The sequence below is a fragment of the Siniperca chuatsi genome, linkage group LG13 (assembly GCF_020085105.1).
Source record: "Siniperca chuatsi isolate FFG_IHB_CAS linkage group LG13, ASM2008510v1, whole genome shotgun sequence".
Lineage (NCBI taxonomy): Eukaryota > Metazoa > Chordata > Actinopteri > Centrarchiformes > Sinipercidae > Siniperca > Siniperca chuatsi.
In genome coordinates, this window is record NC_058054.1 from 13,627,385 (window position 1) to 13,649,815 (window position 22,431).

General features: G+C 41.5%; 1 protein-coding gene across 5 annotated transcripts in view; it reads right to left on the bottom strand.

The window, feature by feature from the left end:
- LOC122887425 (tensin-3-like) overlaps nucleotides 1–22,431 on the bottom strand; it is a 34,995-nt gene that overhangs the window by 1,939 nt on the left and 10,625 nt on the right. For 2 of the 5 annotated variants that reach the window (XM_044220636.1, XM_044220635.1), the window contains exons 3-23: nucleotides 22,381–22,431; nucleotides 22,014–22,136; nucleotides 21,768–21,832; nucleotides 20,599–20,682; nucleotides 19,161–19,273; nucleotides 18,622–18,682; nucleotides 18,365–18,440; nucleotides 18,146–18,275; nucleotides 17,835–17,900; nucleotides 16,561–16,662; nucleotides 10,702–11,886; nucleotides 7,160–7,317; nucleotides 6,914–7,046; nucleotides 6,693–6,776; nucleotides 4,877–4,991; nucleotides 3,552–4,111; nucleotides 3,354–3,440; nucleotides 3,121–3,252; nucleotides 1,071–1,166; nucleotides 362–439; nucleotides 78–155 (exon numbers count right to left, since the gene is read on the bottom strand). In XM_044220636.1, the coding sequence (XP_044076571.1) occupies nucleotides 78–155; nucleotides 362–439; nucleotides 1,071–1,166; nucleotides 3,121–3,252; nucleotides 3,354–3,440; nucleotides 3,552–4,111; nucleotides 4,877–4,991; nucleotides 6,693–6,776; nucleotides 6,914–7,046; nucleotides 7,160–7,317; nucleotides 10,702–11,886; nucleotides 16,561–16,662; nucleotides 17,835–17,900; nucleotides 18,146–18,275; nucleotides 18,365–18,440; nucleotides 18,622–18,682; nucleotides 19,161–19,273; nucleotides 20,599–20,682; nucleotides 21,768–21,832; nucleotides 22,014–22,136; nucleotides 22,381–22,431 (3,577 nt within the window). Of the gene's footprint in view, nucleotides 1–77; nucleotides 156–361; nucleotides 440–1,070; nucleotides 1,167–3,120; nucleotides 3,253–3,353; nucleotides 3,441–3,551; nucleotides 4,112–4,876; nucleotides 4,992–6,692; nucleotides 6,777–6,913; nucleotides 7,047–7,159; nucleotides 7,318–10,701; nucleotides 11,887–13,186; nucleotides 13,781–16,560; nucleotides 16,663–17,834; nucleotides 17,901–18,145; nucleotides 18,276–18,364; nucleotides 18,441–18,621; nucleotides 18,683–19,160; nucleotides 19,274–20,598; nucleotides 20,683–21,767; nucleotides 21,833–22,013; nucleotides 22,137–22,380 lie in introns of those variants that run through there. The other 3 variants (XM_044220639.1, XM_044220637.1, XM_044220638.1) reach the window with 3 other exon arrangements.

Sequence of the window (22,431 nt, forward strand, 5' to 3'; positions counted from 1 at the left end):
TAACAGTTTATGTACAGTGCCGTCATTGCTTTGTCATAATGTCTATTCAAAGCAAGTGATGTTAGACGTCTGATTACCTGCACCCTGTTTTAGCAGCTCAGCAGCAGAGTTGGTGACTGACTGTGAGGTAGTCTCCACAACATCTTCAAGAGGATCTATGGACAAGAAAAGCACAAACGTCTGTGAGATTATTTAGTACCACAACAGCTACATCAACAAATAGAATTACTAAATGGCCAGACAGCTAAACAGACAGACTGGCAGATGGGTAGCCACAAAAACCTAAATAATGTTTATTTTCTATTCTGACCATAATCTTCCTCTATAAAAGCAGGTCTGTGACTGTGTGTTGAACATTTACCTCTGTCAGGTATGATGAGTTTGCAGGGCAGGGCCAAGGGAGTGATTGAATGTTGGCAGACCAGCGCAGTTAAGCTTCCTGTAAAAGAATAAGATGTCAAATCAATACTACTGTGAAATTTGATGCTTTATTGCCACATCAATTTCTTGTTTTTAATACTTTACTGCAAGAGTGCACAATATTTCTGACTGTTTACATTGCATAATTTCTGCAACTATCACATACATAATTATATACTGTATATCTAAAAAAGGAAAAAAGGCACATACAATGCAAATATATTACTAAAAATAAGACAAAATAAAATAAAACAATGATCAATGGAATGACTATCTTGTGGATTTGATTGATCAGCCATGTAATCATACAGCCACAACAACAACTATGGTATTTGCTGAGAATTTGTTGTGGTGTGCTCGTAAAAGCTTAAAAATCTGCAACAAGTGTGGGGAGAGGAAAATACCATAATTCTGGTTAAAAAGGACAGATAAAAACATGCGACATGAAAGAGCAGTTGCATTAATCTATCATTGTATGCTGCAGACTAAATTACCCATCACCAGCCAGTGGCACAATGCACCACAGACCAATAGAGGGCAGTATGGTGCATGAAGTCTCTCACTTTGTGCAGTGTAGCCAAACAGCCAGGATGTGTCTCTGTTAAAACCTCTCCCTTCACAGCTGGTTAACAACAGAGTTACGTACTCACCAAAATAGGGCTCATTGGGGCAACCCTTCAACCGCACACCTTTCTGTGTACACTCAATCAGGAAGTGGCGCACTAATTCATTGGATAGATCGCCTCCTGTTAGAAAAAATGACCGGTAGAAGATGCAGAAAGGGATAAGAGAAAAATGTATTCCTCACCATGGTCTGTGGTCTGTTTTACCAAAACCGCCCTGTATTTGACACCCTAGATTTACTCTGACTTACATAATATCTCAAAGCATTTATCTCAGTACAGCACGTAATTTCCCAGCCTTGAAGAGTTACATAAAACATATTAAATCGCTACATTCAATCTCTCCAGAGATTAATGGGATTATGATTCAACAGAAGAGCCTCTGAGGGGGCAGGAGGAGTTTATGTGAGGAATGTCTTGACACAAAGGCTTGGAGAAAGGCCCGCTCCTTAAGGTGGGTTGGGTTTCACACTTATAAGGAGCCACAATGCCCTAAACTGAAAGTGTGGAGAAGGGCTGTGTCATGATGTCACCACAGGTGCCATTGGACTGCAAAGGGGTGAAGGCAAACAAAAGCACAGGTGTGAGTGGGAGATAAAATGAAAGGGTTGAACACTGTGGTGGGCTGGTGCAGGAAGGGCATAAGGGCATCCTTTGAGCCCTCGTGTTGCTTTTGACAGAAAATATACCTTATAAATAGTCCAATTTGTTTCTGATACACATTGAGGGGGATTTATTGTCCTCTGGCCCTTTTTTTGAATAACACAATGTGATATGTGAATCACTATCATCATTCAATCAGCCTTTGTTTTCATGTTGAAACATGGCCAGAGAATGTTTGGCCAGATTCCTCTTCAGACTTTTTTTCTTTCCAAAAAATCCCTCCCTGTGTATTTCCTGACAATGCAAAACAAACACACTAGGAAGTACATAACCCAGCTGCCGTTTTGACCCCAGTCGCTGGATATTACATCCATATCAGAGTTATGTGGGGCAGAGAACTTCCAAGGAGGGCCCTAGGATCAGAGTAGACTTATGGCCCTGGCACATCCTTTGTTAAGGGGTGAAACATTAGCTGTACACCTAAGACTATGAGGCAAAAGGGGTCTGTTTGGCCTCATCATAATGATGCCCAGGAGAGAAACTCAGAGTGAGGAGCTCACACACAAACAGAGGGAGGGACTCTCATGTTCCAGCATGAAGGTGAGTACAGTGGGCTGTAACTGTAGATGGCTTTGTGTGTGATTGTGTGATGTATGATTCCCAGGATGTCTGTACTACTGGACCAATCGCTGATATCTTTACTATGATAATAGAAAGAATAATTACATCTTTTGGGAAATACTCTTATTTGATCTATTTCCCATACTAAGACGAGCAGGTTGATACCAATCTCATGTCTGTGCTTTAAGTATGGAGCTGGAGTCAGGAGGATTTTCGCCTAGCTTAGCATTAAATCTAGAAGCAGGGGAAAGCTAGCTTTGCTTTGTCCAAAATTTAAAAAATCCACACCAACACTAAAGCTTACTAATTAACATTTTGTAATTTGTTTGTTTAACTGTACATAAAAACAACTTGTTGTTTAAGTTACATGCAGTAACAAGCTAGCAATTTCTTGTTCATCAAAAAAGAGCTTAAATTTGTAACCCTCATTTAAATTACAAACTGCTGCTTTTACATTTATGTTCGTGTAAATGTTAAACAAACAAGATACATCATTTAAATAAGTCAGCATTACAGATATTGGTAGGCTTGTTTTTTTCATTTTGGACAGAGTGAGGTTAGCTGTTTCCCCCATCTTCCAGTCTTTATGCTAAGCTAAGATAACCACATCCTGACAATAGCTCTATATTTAACGCACAGACACGAGAGCTGAAAGCCACCAAATACGTGTATTTCCCAAAATGTAAAACTGTTACTTTAACTAATGTCAATTCAAAGAGAAAAAGTTAAGAATTTGCTATATGCAAACAATTCTTCTGTGATACTTTTAATATACTGGATCTTATTTTATAACCAAGTTAGTATAAACCAACCATTTAAAACAAAACGTTTGTCTATTGTTTATCTACCATACCTTTCTTGGTCTGTTGGAGAACTGAGGGTGGGGGAGTAGCCACCTTCATTGCCAGTCCATAGGCCCCTCTGAAGGAATGGCTGTCCCGCACAATGAAGCAGCCAGGCTCCTTGTCCTTCAAGACTGATATGGCTGCATGAAGAAAAACATAATTGTGAGGCGGCTCTATAGTTCTGTGAAAAAGGTTTCTTATCTTTTATTAACTTGGGAAAAAATGGACAATGGAAGCCTACCTTGATCCCTTGAGATATCTGGCTTGTACCAGAATTTTGATGTGTCCTGCACAAATTTGACTGTAACCTGCTTGCTGGCCAGTACATCTGGAAAACACACAATTATCAGCCAACTAATCAGAACATTATTCATTTGTGTGTGGTTATCAACAATAACACCAATGAGGCCATTAGCTTCTTTAGGGGACTGTAGCTTACCTGGCAGAGGTGAGGCTGTGCCCGGCGTCTGAGCTGAGAGGTCAGGCAAAACATTAGGGAAGGGAATACTCAGGGTGCTCCCACTGTGGGGACTCGAGAACCCACTGAGGGCTGGAGACGCTGTTCCCTGTGAATGCTCCCCATCTGGTGCCCTCTTCTTCTCAGGCAGAAGTGGGGGATGCATCTGGGGCAGCTGTAACTGATTCTGCCCATCCATGGAGGTCAAAAGTTCCCTCTCCATGCCTCCATTTCTCAGCAGAGAAGAGGTGGAGTTTGGACAGTCTGTGCCATAGCCGAGACCTGAGTCATCCTGCTCGTCAAAGCTTTGAGCGGGACTGCGGCTGAGAGCATAGCGAGCCAAACAACTTCGCTGGCTGCTTCGAGGAGAGCTGTGGGCGTTGGGGGCAGGGTGGATGTGGGGGTGGTGCAAGGGAGGAGAGTGGTGGCCATAATCCAGTGACATGGAGTGCTGCAGTGGTTGTCTGGCAGAGGTATAGCTGCTCAGAGAGGAGTGGAGGCTCAGGACGGGATGCTCTGGCCAGGACTGGTTCATGGATGAACTTAAGAGAAAAAGGTCATAAAGATATAGTAAATAAACATTAGTCAAGTTTCCATTCAAATGTAGAAATAATTTTAACCAAATTTCCAGAAACTCGGCAAAAGAAAATCCAAATTAATGCCGGTTTCCATCCACTACTGTTAATTTGAATATTAGGAGTTGGGTGCATCAAAATAAACAGTTGGTAGCGCTAATTCTCCAGTCTGGTGCCATTAAACTATTGCAGAAGAAGACTGTGCAGTTAAAAATTTTAAACAATGGAAAATCGTGTGGAAAATGTGATGGAAACATTGCATTTATGTTTATTTCATGTATTCATTTGAGGAAGGTTACAGTCTCTTCTTCACGCCACACAGATCTGTTTTCATCTGCCACCATTTTTCCCCATCGGTGACGAGTGACCTTTAAGTCACATGCTTCATGTACGTCATTATTTATTCGCCAAAACTGTTTCCATTGCACTTAGTCACATTTTGCTATCAATACACAAACTTTTCCACCTCAGCATGTCAAGTGGTAAAACTCACGCAAATTGAAAATGTGCATAAAAACAAGTGGATGGAAACGGACTTATTGTTTATATCACTGGTGTTAGCACTGAAGCAGAAGACACATAGACTTGTAATTAATATTAAATGTTGCTAGTATTGTTTGATCCCATCCCACTGGAAATCAACACCCCAGTCTTAAGTTTGTTTTGGAAATTCTGCCCTCATTAAAAAATGGTCAATGTTGCTTTAAGGTTCTGGATAGGACAGATCTGTACCTGTCTGTCCGCTGAAGGGTCCCCACAATAGAGGCAGCGTGTGTAGCATTTAGCATCCTGTGGCAGTTGATGGAGGTGTCTGGCAAACCGTCAACTCCAACATGACTGATCATCTCTGAATATCCCCGTGTGAGAGCAAGAAAACAAATTAGAACTATAAATTCACACACATTTATTGATCACATTCAGAGTCAGGTGCTGTTGTTTTAAATGTTGAATTAAATGAAAATAAATACAAATACAATTAATCTAAAACACAGCTTTACAAGCTGTTGATACGGAATAAAATGGCCATGGATTATGGAAAAAATCCATTGTGAAAGAGCTCTGGGTTCTTTCCAGTAACAAACAATCAATATTGGAGTTTAAATTCAAATGAAAAATGTCCACATGGCCTTGAACTCTGCCATCGATCTATATAAATCCAATCACCAATTACCCCTGCCACAAACCACAGAGTCAACAAATCAGACTCCATTGCAGCTAGAAATTAAAAGCCCTCTAACATAAAGCTTTTGGATAATTATGTCGATCAGTCATAGCCTGGAGCCACTGACAGCCCGAATCTAAAAGCTCATGTTCCAACTCAGGCTTTACAGCCAGGTTTTCTCTGGGTTACTTTTAGAGGAATGAGAGGCGCAAAGCTGAAAGAGTTGCTGGTTTCTTCTTTTTTGTGCTATGCTTCCTACAGTTACCATGGAGATGTGGCAGGACTGAATGTGGTGATTCTTGCCTGAGTGTCTGAGGTAGTGATAGGCTCAGCAGGGGCACAGATCTGCTCCCAGGCCCTACAACCTTTTGACATACTGTGGATCGCTATGGAAACAAATCCATATGAGGTCAAAGCAGAATGAAAATGAAAGTAAAAGTTAGGTTCATGGAGAGATCATCCATCAGTACGTGGGTAGCTCCTGACATGTACAATCTTCTGCTTCTGTGACAACACTGATCAAAAAACATCCCAAATAAAACACAGCTGCCAATTATATGATTTTATTATTCTGCGATAGCTCTATGATAAAAATTGAGTAAAAACTAAAAACATGAAAAGGATTTTGGAATTTACATTAAAGTCCACAGATGCCAATGCCACAATGTGCTATAAATGCAGAACTCTTTCCGTCTCTGAGAATCTCATATCCAGGGTGTGTCCCACCTCAGATAAACACCACAGATATACAAAAAGAAAGAAAAAAGGCTTTTTTAATCTAAAGAACAACACTGTCTTAAAAAGTTTTCTCTTCAGGCCGTGACCACGCAGACATTCTCCAAAAAACAAACATGAAGGGCAGAGACTGGTTAGGAATCTCCCTGCTTTTACATTTATGAGATGTCTTTGTTTTCGGCCTCCATCTCAAAACCGCTAAAATTCCACCAACAACAATGTCACCATTATTAGGTAAAGCAAGGGGGACCTGAAAGTGCTCTGTTCTAATGAGGTAGTGGGGAAAGTATAGGGGAAAACAAAGAAAACATTCTTAATGGTTTTTTTTTTGTTCTTTACAGAAACTTGATCAACTGTTTAACTTCCTATAATAAGGTGCCTCAAATCCATAGGCTTAGAAAAAAGATCAAATGATCCATATTTTTATGACATTTCTGTACTTTAAATATATACCGTCAATTATATGGAGAACTGTTATGTCTATACCAGTGCTCTGTTTTACAGTGTCTATTCTTAAACGCTGCTGTTAAGTTCACAAAGAAAGACCACTTTCTTCTCTCAGACTGAAGAATTTTCATAACAGCTTCATGTGATGCTCCGTTTTCTCAAAATAATGCATCAAGTTTGCATTTTGAAGAGATTTGAACCTACCATGGTCTGTTCTGTAGCCTCCATAAGACTGCATGCTAGGAGATGGTGTTTGCCTGAAGTGATTAAGTTCTGACATATTTTTGACTGAAAACACAACGGAAACGAGGAGGGAGACATTTAATTAAACCCAACAAACAAAGAAACAAATAAATACATGCAAAATCAAATGCTCAGATAAAAGAAACCTCTTTACAATGACACAGGAAGCATACAGTACTTACCATAAGGTGTTGGCGGAGAGATAGGGAAGGCGGGAGTGGGTGGAGTCATGTCACTCCCAGCCTCAACCCCACTGTCCATGTCTGGGCCCTGGGCCCTGTAGTCAGCACTGTCACTCCTGTACAACATGTGATGCTGTAACAAACAACACACACATACATGTAACCAACCATACAGAGTAGAATGATACATGAAGTGGGAAAAAGCCATATACATATAACCACTATACACACACATGCTGTATTTACCTGGGACTGTGGCACACAGGGGGAGTACGTCCTCTGGCCCCTGTATTCCTCTGTCCCACCCCACCCTGAGTTACAGAAGCCTGGATGATCCGTGACATCACTTCCTTGGCAACTCAAACTCCGCGTGACACCCACCCGCCCCTCACTGGACTGGACAGCTGGATACACACAGGTAGACAGCAGCAAGCAGATCATTAAATTGATTTACAGGCATCACTGATTTCAAGGGAGTACATATAAAAAATAATCATTCAGTTGGACAACACAAATTTGAGGAACAATTACTTGACAAGATCATATCATCATAATATGATTCAGAGTTCATTAAGTCTGATTTACTGCACTGTACTAGATTGAATTTCAATCCTCATGTTGATGTAGACAAATGTAAACTCACTTCATGACCACCCTCTGTAAAAAGTTTGGGATTGATGACATTTTAATTTAGTCAGTTCATAAGGTGAAAGCACCACACTGCTAACCCTGGGGCACTGCCTGCAGTGGTGTTTTGAGAGGACAGCTGAGGAATGCCAGGGATCTGGCTGGTGGGCTTGAGGGTGTGGAGTGTGTGGGGAGGTTCAATGTTGTGACTGTTCTGAAGAGTGCTGCAACTCAGCACCAGGGTGTTAATTTGAGCCCTCCCAGCGTGCTCCGACTTCTCAGCCATGAAGAATGCTAATAGTGCAGAAGTGCTAATGCCAGGGTCATTAATCACTTTGTCTGGGGCGAGTATGGATGACACAGACACTGTCATGCATACTTGGCAGTGTTTCTCCAGGCATGCATGCATCGCGGTGATACAAGTTTTTCTATTTCATTATTCATCTACAGGATTTTATATGTGTGTGCACCATTGACCCACAGAAGTTTCTTTTCAGAGCATGGATCTGAATAGTAAACTCTCTCTCTCTCTCTCTCCAGTTATTCACTTTCAGTGCCATCATTTCTGTAACCCAATATACCCTCAAGAGTAGGGTTGGGCAATATGAGGATAAATACAGTATTGTGAGGCAATAGAGATTTGGCTATACCATTTCCACTGAGGTGGCTCTTATTTAAGGTCTCTAGTTGTATCAGGCTGTTGCAAATCAATGAGCAGGACTACTTTAAGGCAATCTTGTAATTAAGTGCCTTGATGTGTTGGGTATCATTTGTTGAATTCACCCAAAGCATTCCCATCTGTTAATTTTAAATGATTTCTGAAAATTTACTTGTAAACAAGCAATCCATTACTTCCTACAGGTTATTTGCAAAGATATAGCCTTCAGCATTTGTTTCTTGGAATGACACTTCTGTTGATATGCACAGACAGGTATGCTTTTGGAATTGAATGGAAAAAACTTTGCCTCCGGGCTCACTTGTTCCTCCCTTGGAAATTCCTCAGGCCTCCCCATCTTGTGCCCCCCTGCAACCACATGTACATGCTGGAGTGTAATTCACGCACTGCTAACACCCAGACAGCTTTCTGCATTTTCTCTGCCTCACTGCTTTTCAGCTGAAGAAATCCATGCAGTGCCATTGCTCAACAGTACCAAACTTGATAACCTGTAAGGGTGAGCCAAATCTGATATAAAAAAAAGTTTTAATCTTTGTAGCATGGAAAAGAGATAGTCATCAACATTACTTGATAAAAAATTACAAAAAGTTGCTACGTTTTCCCAACTTTGTTTATCATCACCGTACAGCTGCCGGGGAAACAAACATAAGATATATAGAATTTATAAAAATTTTGTAATCTTGGAAATACTATGAAATTTTACAGCTTGTTGGTAGAAGCAGACATACAGTTACTGAAACATGTTCTGTGAATTTGTTTGCAGTGTTTATATAGAGATTATAGACTGCATCCTTGAATATAGCCCCGGGATCAGTTTCAACATGAACAAAGCAAAATAACTTTGGTGGATATCTACCGTAGATACAAGAGTCATTGCATAACTTCTGTGTGCACAACAAACCTAACAACAACAATCAATGGAGACATTGTAAGATTAGAGTAGCATATCACTGATAAGAACTCAAAAGAAAAGTTTCTGAACAGACAGGAGTGTGATGAACATGAGACTAGTTCCTGGTTTGTGTTTTACGTAATGCTTAAAACTTCTTCTACACGCAACAATAAGCAGTCAATCTGTGGGAATGGTTTGAGGGATGCACAATTTTAAAGTACCTTTGAAAAATGTGTTTTTCTTATGTTTATGTCCCCTAAAATGTCAGACCTGGACTTTACTGACTTGTATCTGTACAAAGTTTGTCACTAGAAAGATGATTTCACATTCCTCTACTAATGGGGGAAGATGTCTGTACACTTCCCTAAATTCTGAGATTCAAACATACTCCGGGCAAGCTAGATTTGGGACATCACAAATTCTAAAGCCAATCGCAACGCCACTGGCAAAGAAACCTGAAACCTCCAACGCAGAGCTTGTACTTGTCAGTACATAGAGCGAGAATTTGCACCAAGTTAGCGTAGTGAAAGTTTTGACAGCAAACATAGTGTGTGCAGTTTTTGGATGTAAATCGGAGGCTGGAGCTTCCTTCCATTATCTACTAATGTTATGTAATAACAATGTGAACACACTGTAACATGCAGCAGATATTATTGTATCTTTCACAACCACTAACGCTGTGTCAGCCACTGCAAGTTGCAAGCTAACAAACAACATAAACAAATAAAAGATGCTAACTACACATGCCATTTTGATACTTCTGCTAGTCGCCAATTTTGGTGCACAATAGACTCTTTATCTTCCTCTAACTCTACCCATCTCGACGCTTCGCACACTGCTCTCTCACCATGGATGTATGTCTCTCAAACACATCCACGCTCTCACCGCACCGGTCAACCTAACTCGCAGCGGTGGTGGGCGGGGCATTCAGATATCCAGAATTTCTCAGTGAGGAAGAAAGAGTAGATGTGCTTCCAGCCCCTTTTCAGAATTATTTTTTTTACTTTTTATGTGGGGTAACCATGTTAAACAAAATATTAATCATAGCAGAACATTTTTACATACTTTAAAACGTGTCTGGAGGGGAAATTTAAGGACTCTAATTTTGTATATAAAAATATGTATATTCCTCAGTGTGCAATCTCTATAATCAAACACTGAGAGGTCGATGACAGCTGCTCTCCCTCTTTACATGTACCATACTGATCCTCTAGTCAGATAGCTACACAGACAAGTCTGGACGGCGTGCTCTTTCCTCAGAAACATACTGAAACCATCTGAAAACCCGGCAAGAACCCTGCTATTTCTGCCACTAAAACACAGAGGGAGAGAAGGTGCGCTTTGTTAAGTTAACTCTGTAGTGAAGAAGTAGAAAAGCTGATACTGCTAAAGAGGAACTACTCTGTTTTAAAATATTCCTAGCATATTCATTCAAGTTGTTTTATTACTTACATCGTTGCCATGTTTATTAGACTTTTCAAGCAAAACAACTTCTCTGGTTTCATAATGACTGTCACACATTTCTTTTCACCGCCACACTTCCAGACCACACCACATCATCATCATCACACCCAGACTGTCTAACTATCTTACCTGTCCGCTGTGTGTTTTTCAGGGTTGCTGTGGTATTATCGTTGAATCTGAGATTGATGCCGTTTGAGCATTTGGAGACTGAGCCATTCACGTGCATCTCGCCGTTCCGCTTAATGGAGCTGCTGTGGCTCGATACCGGCACAAATGTGGGATCCAGGTCCATGATCAGCTGGTTAAGCTGGTCGATGGAGTTATCAATGTCCAACGTTAGAGATTTGAACTCCTCATCGCGTTTATTGTTGTTGTTATTGTTTATTGTTGCCTGCTCCTTGTGTGGTGCTGTGCTTCTCAGAGCATCTGTCGTCATGTCCCTAGTAGGGCCCTGTGGTTCAGTGGGCAGGCCCGCTTTGGGTGAACTGCTCCCTTGCTTGTTCCCTGGGTATCTTGCTGTATCATTTCCATCCTCTGGCATGTAGATATACTGTTGTGCGGTAACCATCTGCTGCTGGCGAACCCAGGACTGTGTGGAATAGCTTCCCTGTCTGTAGACATGCTGCTTGGGCATGGAAGCACTGCTGGGATTAGAGGAGGCCACAGAGTTGCTCCTGGAGCTCAAACAGCCCCTTCTAGCCTCAGCATAGGCTCTCTCATACTCCTCCATGGGAGGGGGTGCAGGGTGGTGGAGGTGGTGCTGGCTTTGGTTTTGCTGCTCCTCTCCTCCTGGACTCCCAAAACCATCTGACAGTAAGGAGTTCTGGCTGCTCTTGTGGCAGGAGGACGACAAGGTCCCTAAGCTGTCCACACTGTGCAGATCATGACCTGTAATGACCTCATCATCCAGGATGTCGGTTTCCCTCTCTCTGGGTCTTGGGTCTCCGTTGATGTGCACTTGCGCTGGGACTATCTGCTGGATGCTCACTCTGGGGCCTTGACCATCCATCTCCTCCAGTGAGGGGTCCTCAAGACCAAAGCCACTTAAAAGGCGCTTTAGCTGGACCTTTTCCTGCTGGCTGGGGCCCTGATTAGGCTTGATGGTGGCGGTGACGGTGACAGGTGTGGGTCTGTCTGCCCACAGAGAAGTGCTAGACAGGCCCGAGTCACTGCTGACAGAGAGGGCGTGGTCGCTGTGGTCAGGGCTGGAGGTGGCGGAGGTCGTGCGGGCCCCTCTGCCCAGTGTGGCCTCTCCTCCGATGGGGCTCCTCTTGTTAGCTGCTTTGTCCTGGGTTAGGCCTTGAGAGCGTGGTGCTGTAAAATAGAAGAGATGCAGCGCTTCATACAGTCAGCTGGTATGGGCACACGTACACAGAGACACACAAACAGCAGAGACTCACGCAGACGAACACAAACGGCACAAAACAAGACTCTGTTAACATGCACAGTCATATCATCCCACAAACATTCAGAATCAGTTATTGACAAAACTTAACACTTAGAATTACCCCTCACCTGACAAAGACAATACAGATCAAACATTACACTATAAATAACAAGGATATTAATGCACTGACAGAGAAAAACATGAAGTGAGACACATCACCTAATTAGATGTGTCAGAAAATAAACCCTTAGAAGATACTTAGTAGAATAACCTAAATCATTCAAATCCCTCTTTGTGATAGTCTAATGACACCATCTGGCTATTAAAAGAAGCATTGATCAACTTCCACCAGGCCACCAAATGACCTACCAAGGTGCTAGTGTATGCAGTGAGTACAGCAGACAAAAGGTGTTCCTCGTGCTCAGGTTATATAAGAGATTTAAGTCTCCTGTATGCCGCTACAAGAGTCAGATGGCTGCAGATCTTCAGAGTCTGTCCCTGCATTCCTCACCCTGCTGTGATTAAGCCTCCCTACTCCCTCTCACCTGCCCCTTGACCCCCAGCATATGTCCAAACAACCTCCTTAATCCTCAGAAGTAAAAGAAATGACAGAAGTCAGTCATTTTGCAAGAAAGAGTCAAATCCATCACAACAGAAAAACAATAAAAATCAAGTTAAGCCTTTCTAGACTTAAGCAAAATGAGGTCTGGAGAAGAAATGCATGTGAGCAGCGTTGCCAAGTAAGTAAAACTTGCTGTTTCACTGTCACTCTCCCTCTTCCTCAGCAAAAGAGAGCGGGAACATGACTCCTACACGTCTCCCTCAGTCTGCCGCCTTAAGTACTTGCCTTTCAGTCAAACCATGACTGGAGGGTCTGAATACCTGACACGCATGATAAAAGCTCCCCCTCCTCCTCTTCTCCAAAAGCTCCTGTATGTATGTATGTATGTATGTATGGCTTGCCCCCCCCCCCCATGGTTGAACCTGCATCCGGCCTTGAGCAGCCTTGGCTCAGGCCTCCATGCAGGTCAGTTCCACCCGGAGTTTTCCAAAAAATCCCTCCCGTAACATTTCTTCTGATAGGGTGCAAGCAGGTTTTAAGACATGTTTCCCCTTTCCCTCAATACTGGCCATTTTTCTCTGTCACCACTGTCATCGCCCTGCCTCTCTTTTCTTTTCCCTCCCCCTCATGGCCACTCATCTGTCTCAAGAGAAAAAATCTCTTACCTTTGCTGCCACTGCCAGGTAAGCACACAAGACAATCCCAGTCTCCGGTAAAACAAAACTTCAAGAGGAGAAGAGGCGATGCAGACAAACGAGAGCAGACATGGCTTTCAACCAGCAGATAATGGTCAGGGTCAAGAGAGTTGGAATAAGTTGGCCCTGCTTTCTTTCTCTGCTGAGAAGGTGAGAGTGTTTGCATGCCACACAAGGGGGGACCTTGAGATCTCCAAATAAGGGCAGAGGAATGTAAACAAGTGAGGCGGGGCTTAGGGGTGGAGGCGGGGCGGAGGAAAGCAGTAACCCTACCTCTTGCCCTGCATTAGGGGACTACCCCACTGTGGGGGGGGAGAAAGAGAAAAGGCGGTCCATTGAGGATCAGAGAAGGAAAACAACATTCCTGCAGCTCCAGATTTTTTCACTCTGTAGAAAGACACTTTTTAATTAAAGCAATCCTTGCCTTTTACTTGGAGCTCTGGGCACTTTTCATGAAAAGCAGCTGCCAAGTTGTTTTTCTCTCACTCTTGTGTGTCATGAAATTGCATGCCTGCCATGCTCATGTACAATATCGGCAAGAAACAGATGTGCCCTAAACTCAATTATGGGGTTCAACAATTTTAAAAACTGTTTTACGTATCGGGATTACACTGACATTAACAAAACCATGAATGGTTAACCAAGTATGTTCTTAGCTTAAGAAAATCAGTCAAACCTTTTATATCTAGCATTCATCATGTTGGTTGTTGTGGTATGGTCAGTCCCTGAATAATCCACCAATTACAGTGCAGAGAGCGGCGAAAACCAGAACTGTTCCTCAAGCTGCTCTCGTATCGCACAAGGAGGTCTGGTTGTGTATGGCTATGCAATTACCCAACCTTCCCATTCCTTCTCAGTTACTACCATTCCGCACCTCCTGAATGCCAAAACCGTGAGTCAAAAGCATAATGATGATCATCATCATCCTCATTTTTTTCCGCCCAAGCGTCTACATGTGCCTCCAATGTGTAGACAACAGCCCTCTGGGAAATGAATCATTTCAAAATCCTGTGTACAATTTGTACAGGACATACATGAAGCGTAGAGAGGAATAAACTATTGTAAATCATTTTCTCACACACCCCTAGTGGTATATTGCCATGCAGACAGTTTTATTTGCTCACGTTTTGTGAATCACTGAGAATTCTGCCTCTATCTGGGTGAATATAATAACAACTTTGTTAGTGGTGTCCAAAAAATTCAAAAGCAACATTTCTTTCCAGAAACAACATCTCCGTTACTCTAGGTTATCCATAGACTTTGCTGTGAATAGTTTTCTCTCTTTTTGCAACTGTTTTTTATTGATATTTTAAGTGTGTGGTTTGACAGGGGTAACACAATACTTGTCCTGGAACAGGGTTACATCTTATCGGCACAGTAGTATATAGTACATTTTTTCCAAGGTTGTACATATTGTTCATATTATAGTCTAAAGGTTACGGTCAGTTGCTCAATACAGTGTTTGTTTCATGGACAATTGCAGTCCAGTTTTATCCTTGGTTAGAGGGTGTGTCTGCAATCATTTCCATGTAATGGCTTTCTTGCTAGTAGCAAGAGATATTCATCCTGTGTCAAAACTTTATCTAGAATTTTTCTCAGGTATAATGTGACAAAAGAGAAATCAACTTCCATTATTCTACTGTTGATGTAGACCGTCAATTGTGATATTAGATGTTTGTTGCCATGAACAGTTTACATTGGGACTACATTCTGCCAGAGAAAACATCCCTATGAAAACTGCTGACAGCATGGTCTGAGGATTTTCCAGAGTATTAGGAACACCTTTTCTGGAAAGAGAAGTTCCTGTTGAATTTTTTTAATGTCATTTTTCAATACTGTGAGCCCCATGAATGAAATTCAAATGAAACTATCTGCACTATATACCACTAAATATATATTTTTTGTAATTTGTGTGAACTGACCCTTAAAGACTCTAGAGAGGCTATACAGTGATATTTCAGACATAACCTTGTTACCACTGGATTTTACATTTTACATGAGTAATAACCATTCAGCACTTCTCACTTTAATATTTACTATCAGTTATTCATTTCTGCAGTCAGTTATTAGCCAAGCTACAGAAATAAACAATCTACTTTGACAGTAAGCTTAAGTAAACAACCTTTCTGGAAAAACAATCTTTTAAAATTCAACTCTTAATTCACAAGTGGGGATAAACAGTCTCACTGGTGATTGAAGAAAAGCCATTGAAGTAAATGAGGTTTTCTTTTCACAACCTTGGCACTACAGTGCCAAACGTTTTTTTAGACTTCCTCCTCCTGACCAACCTCTGAGTGACAGCCTCTCTGAGGCAAACTGAGCCTGCCAGTGGACTGGTGGTAAGTAGACGTAGAATTCCAACAAAGCTCCCAGTCTTCCCTCTCAGATGTAGTGTTTACATGAGAAAACAAGGCTGTAAATATCCCACATGAATGCTTTGGAATCAAGGCAAGAGAAAAAATTGCTCCTTTGTTGATGTCTTTGCTTTGCTTTGATGAATTCTTAAATTTGAGTGTTTCGCTCTTTCATTGCATTCCCAGAGGTGTGCAAAAAATTTTATATGGACGTTGGGTATTTTAAATGAAAATAAAAAAGCCAGCTCATTTTCATCAAGCTGAACTTAGCTTATAAAAACACTCAATGAATACTGGGAAAGGGTGGATCTGTGTTTTAATGCTACCACCACGTCGCTCTATTCTGGGAGGTTGTTGTGAATTCTGTGGTTGAGTGGAGAGCAACAACCGCAGCTAGGACGGGACGCCCCGTCAGGGTGGCTCTGAGTGTGAGTCTGTGCGTGTGTGTGTGTGTGTGTGTGTGTGTGCAGGCGCTAGTGAGAGTGTGTATATGTGTGTGTGAGTGTGCATGTGTGGGATGGTTAAAGCTATTCATTTGATGAAACAACAAAATAGAAATCTCTTGAGAACTAACTGCTCTTCCTCTGAACCCAGCAGTCCCTACATACAACAACAAGGGCCCGCCTGCCTGGTATTTAAGTCTACTTCATGAGTAACAACTCCCGTTAGCAATGATTGAAACATAAACCAAGCTAGTGGTGACTGTGCGCATGTTAGGCAATCACACTGCAGTCCCTCAGAGAAAAAGAGAGTTTGTGTGTGTGTGTTTGTGTAAGTGAGAAACAAAGAGAACACATTGAATACCAGAAAAGTAATAGTGAGAAACGGGGGGTAAAACTTCATTTAATGCCTAAATAAGAACCTATGCATACTTCTTCCATTCATAAAAACAGCCATTGATATTTTCAGATAGAGCCTGATTCATTAGGCAGACCTTGGCACTGTCTTCTTGTGAGTCATATAGTGACTAATGCAGCATAGTAACAGTACCTTCACTATCACAGATGTTCTGGTAGGAGTCCCAGCGGATTAGAGGATCTGCTGTGTTGTAGTCCACAATAACAGCCGCCCCATTTTGCCACCTGTTGGCACCTGGACCCAAAAAGAACATTATTGTAGTTACTGTATCTAGATGTTTTTTTTTTCATTATGTTATTGTAATGTCTGTCATGGCTCAAGGCAGAAGACAGAAGTATTTAAAACTTAGCAGGACTTTTTTGGGTAGAGCAATAATTCGATATTATCAGCTTTTAGTGGAATTGTATCACTATGATACGATGAGTTGTGTTCAATCACCCAGTCCTGAAGATATTTATTATCGACAAATTTTACTACTCAAACACAAAACAATAAAAAATAAAATGTTTCTGTGTTTCCTTCATATTTTTACTGAATTTTTCAGGTGTAAAAGAATAGTTGACATCTTGGGAAATACGCTTATTTGCTTTCTTGCTAAGAGTGACATGAGAAGTTCCATACCGTTCTCGTGTCTGTATGCTAAATATGATGCTACAGACAGCAGACAATTAGTTTAGCTGAGCAAAAAGACTGGAAACAGGGGGAAACAGCTGGCCAGGCTCAGTCCAAAACATAAAAAACTATATTTACATAAAATTTTTTCAGAGGATTAAACAAAACGGATATAATCAGTAAGTCAAGTTTCATCTAACTCTCGGCAAGAAATCGAATACGTTATACATATTTCCCGAATATTCCTTTCAAAATAGCCTCTGCATATCATGTCATATCGAGCATATCAAGTCCAAACAAGTTTTATTCAAGGTTTTACTTTCATTCCTGATGCTGTAGATTGAAATCATATCTACATCACATTGTTGGGGGACAACATCACATTTTTGATCAAAAGACCATCACATGCCCAAAAACCTGCCAATGAACTGTGTCTCATCCTAGTCAAAATATGGTAAACTCTGCTACGGGAATTGTGTTTAATAAACACTCAAGCAAATATATATACGACACATAGTACATCGGACACACACACAAACCCACACAACATAGTTTCACTCCTGCGGGGCTCTGGGGCTGCACATGCTGTGCTTCTTTACCTCTCTGTCAGCACACACTTCACACTACATTTCCCTTCTGCAGCATTCCACATCCCTTCTCACCAGGGGGGCAGAGGGGGAGGAACAGAGCATAGGACAGCACGAAGGAAAAAATGGCGAAAGCCGAGAGTCTGCTTTTCCATCTACCTCTCCCTGTGGCAACTTTTGAAAAAAACTGAAGAGTTAGGAATCTACCTGGGATCTTCTCTGGTCCCTCGGAGAACACCAGCTCCACTTTACCATAATCTGGAAATCTGGGATCTGGAATGGAAACACACATGAATGCCATTAGTGAGGCCATTCAGAAATGGAAAGATGAATGGTGTCTGCAAAAAGGATTCTCTCAGTACACGTAACATGTTTGGGAAAACAAGATTATTGGTCTCAAAGTGCTAAGTCTAAATTAAGTCCAGACTGAGCTCTGCAGATGCTGCGTGGAGCAGAGGCGCTGCTGTAAACTAGCGGCGGCACGTTGAGACCTGTTCTCAGGGTTTTTCAAGGTCTACCTTTGTTGGCAGTCTCCATGTCCTCTTTTTCAAACATCAGGTTGTAGCCCTGCACTGCTCCCGTGTGGAACTGCAGACGGAAAATAACTTCACGTTCGGAAGTTATGTCACTCTTGTTATAGCATTTAATCTACAAAAGAACATACAAAAATATAGTGATTACTACAATCAATACAGATTTCAGAAAGTCTGAAAAGGCATCTTGGTTTTATTTTCTACCATGATGTCTCCTTTTAGAAGTTGGGCAGGCTCCAGGGTGATGCATACACGATCTCTGTGGCCTGGACCAATGTGACTGAAACAAAAACAACGGAGAAGTCAGTCAAAGTGAGCCAGAGTTTGGAAGCAATCACATATATTTACGGAAAGCCATGAACTCAGAATTAAAATCAGCATTAACAGAAAATTGCGTTCCAACATTCTTTGAAGTAAACAATAATGTTAAAATTACTCTACCACATGTGTAAGCTACTTACTAGATTCCAGATGAATACACTGCTTGCATTCCCTGGTAAACCTTGATGTATGGACGACATACTGAAAAGAAAAAAAGATTAATTCTCAAATAAATAATTGTTACAAGTGCATTGATAACATGACCTTAAGAAGCCTGTTAGGTAAGATATTCATATGTAGCTTCTCAGATTGTTTTGCTGACAGCTGTGATAAGCTGTTGTTGTGAGAAAGGGATTTCAGCTCCATGATGTGACGAAGACCTCTGTTGTTTCAGTGAAATTAGTGAAAACAGCAATTTACATGCAAACATGGGTGTGAATTCCCATGGGTTTACTGGGAACCCATGAAGGAGTCTGTCTTGTCTTCGCCTCTATCTGTCTGAGCATGCATGTGTGATGGAAAAAGAGAAAGATATAAAATACAGATAAGTCTCCATCTTGTTTACTGCTCCAACTCTGATGTGGTTGTGTCTGGATTGTTCTATACTTTCATGGGAGCAGCAACTGTATTTTCATTGGGAGTTGCAGCTGTGTATAGTGGTAAACAATATGAGTTTAACCTCCAGTGGCGTCAAAGTTTGGTATCCCGTGAAGGATGATGCAGTGCAGGAACAAGGGTGAGGCATTGATCTTCATGGATCCACTTAGAAGACTATTGAGGATCCAAACATACCTGACACGAAAGCACAGAGGTGGATTTAAATAAAATACAGGACTACTGTACTGTAAGCATTCCCACCACCAAAAATATACTAAACATCCAAGATATCAAACGTCGGTGTTTTTTTTTGGAAAGACCGAGTATTGCAAACTGTCCAGCAGTATTGTCATAACTGCAAATTTTAGACCGTATTTTACTTACGCAAAGTTGATAGACAACTGCTTATATTAAAGTGGTACTCCAAAGATTTAGTCCCATAATGCAACTTGATGACGTTTTTTCTTTAGACCCTCCCTGCCTGGCATGTGTCCACATCTTTCAAACTGAAGCTTCTAGTTTGTAATGCAGGCCTTGTAATCTCAAAGCCCAAACTGAGATAACCCTGGTGCCATCACTATGGCATCATCAGGGTTACTTTCTTAGACTTACAATAGTTTAATCTTTTGGAAAATACGCTTATTTGCTATTGAGTTAGATGACAAGATCAATACCCCTCACATGTCTTTACGTTGAATTTTAAGCAGCCAGCCAGTTAGCTTAGCTTAGCACAAAGAACGGAAACAGGGGGAAACAGCTAGTGGGGCTCTGTCCAAAGGTAACAAAATCCGCCTTCCAGCACACCTAGAGCTCACTGATTTACACATTATATGTCGTTTGTTTAATCTGTACAAGAACACGTGTAAGAGAAACAACAATTTGTGGTTTTACAGGGGTTTATGTGCCGGACTTGGCTGGTAGTAGTGACACAGTAGTCACACTCCAGGACACGAGATATAAAGTGTTAATTAGTGAGCTTTAGAGGCGCTGGTAAGTGGATTTTGTTACCTTTAGACAGCCAAGCTAGGTGTTTCCCTTTCCAGTCTTTATGCTAAGCTAAGCAGCTGCTGGCTGTAGCTTCATATTAAAACGTACAGACAAGAGAGTGGTATAGATCTTCTAATGTAACCCTCGGAAAGAAATCTGATAATCATATTTCCCAAAATGTCAAACTATTCTTTAAGACAACATTTAACATTTGAGAAGTTTGGCTTATTTTGTTAAAAGTGTTTTGCCTAAGAGCCATCAGTATGACCGATGATGATTCACAGTGATACAGGGGGGTTAGGATTACACCAGGTCACTATGGGGTCCCATTCTCATTACAATGATCAACAATGACAGGCTTTTCAGTGAAAAAAATAAACAAACAGCACCAGGATATGCAAAGTTTTGTATTGAATCAGGTGGGTCTGGGACATAAATGTGTTTGGATGTGGCTCAACAAAGCAGCAGTCAAACAGCACATGGATAAACGCATGTTGCGAGACAGAAGGGCGTGCTTAAGTTTTGGGTCTTACCGTTTCTGCGAAGGTGTCATCAGAGCTGAGACCTTATCATCATAGTATTTCCTCATTGCGAAGCGGTCCAACGCCTGATCAGCACTTTGAGGGAGACAGAGAGACACATTAAACACTTTAGGTAATTATGACTTGAGAGAGAGATTACACTATGCTGCTCTATAATTGAATGGTGTTAACCCTAACTTAAATTAGGACAACACAGACACACACACACACACATGCATACACATGCATAATGGACACGAGTGAAAGTAACCGGAGAGACAGGGGATTCCAGCAGAGAGGAAGAGAATGCCAGCCTTAAGTAAACACGGAGGGGGAGAGGAGGACAGAGAGAGGCCAGAGTGTGTGCACAGCTCTGCTATTCAGACAGACCTAAAACCAACAGGCGCTGGAGCCTTTTCACCACAGCTCTGTTTCTTTCTCGTCGGCCCTCTCCCTCGGCTCCCCCCTCACTGAATCTATTCCATTATAAATCTGCCTCATTGTTTTCCTATCTCTTCCTCTGCCTCTTTTTGCCCTCTGTCTTTTACATTCGCCTTACTGACCCAGTCTTTCTCAGTGGGACACAAACACTAAGGGAAGAAGAGGTTGGTTGGCTAAATCGAAGGTTGATGTGTGCTCATGTCACAATGACTGTTGTGTGCAGAAAGGATCTACTTAGTGGAATAACACCAGGCCGTGTCTCCTAATGTTTGCTGCATTTCTTTACTTTAGGGCTTTGTATTTGAATGGCTAACAATAGTTAGAAAATTACAATCGGTTTTCTTCATGATGAATAGATTTCATGATACTGACACTGACACTGACTGGCCCAAAGCTATTACAGTAACTAGCATGTTTCCAAGTTGATTCATGCAATTCGATACAGGATGATTCACAGCTTAAATTGTGTGGTTTTCCTCTGAAAGACGTGACTTTTCTTTGACTCACTTTCTGAATCACCTTGACCCTAAATTAAAGGAGGTAAATAAATCAGCAGTGTAGCAGTGACATTGCTTGCGGTCTACGGAATGAGTCTTCATGAACTTTGTGGGTTGTTGTTGATATTGTTTGCTGCCAACAGTGAGTGGGCGCACTCATATTACGATAAATCCTGACTTCAGAGCAAACAATGACATTTAAAGTAACATTACATGAAAAATGTGACACATAGTGGTGGTTACCTGGCTGATACATCGGTGAAATGCACAAAGGATGAAATGACGACACCGATTCGACCCTTGCCGCCCTAAAGAAACAAGAGAGGAGAAGAGATGATACACTACACACGTACTTGTGGTTTTACAGGAGTTAGCCATTTTGAATCAGAATATGATGATTTATTTACTTTGATTGTTGCTTATTTAGTCATGAATATTTTATGTCATAGAGAAATACTTAAGATTCTTAAGAAGCCCGTAGATGCTCACCCTGCAGTGTATAACCGCCACATGAAGAGGGTCAGCATTGAGCCAGCTCTCCATGGCCTTACAAATGGTGCAGATCTTATCCAGAGGTGGGGCATGCATGTCCGGCCAGCCTGTATCCAGGGTCTGAAAACACATCGCTCAATGTAAACATACAACTCCTTATGCATTCCCAATCAATATTACACTGTTTACTAGAGCAGGTTAGACACAGCTGATCAAAGAGGATGAACAGAGATCTATTTAGCTAATTGAAATGTATTGTATTTGTTCTTTTCCAAAATGATGTAAAGTGATATACTCATCACACACATGTGTGCTTATTTTATGTAGATGACACACAAAGACACAAAATGTCATGGAAACTTACCTTGGGGTTCATTTTAGAAAGATCATGTCTTTTCTCTGACAGGTTGATAAT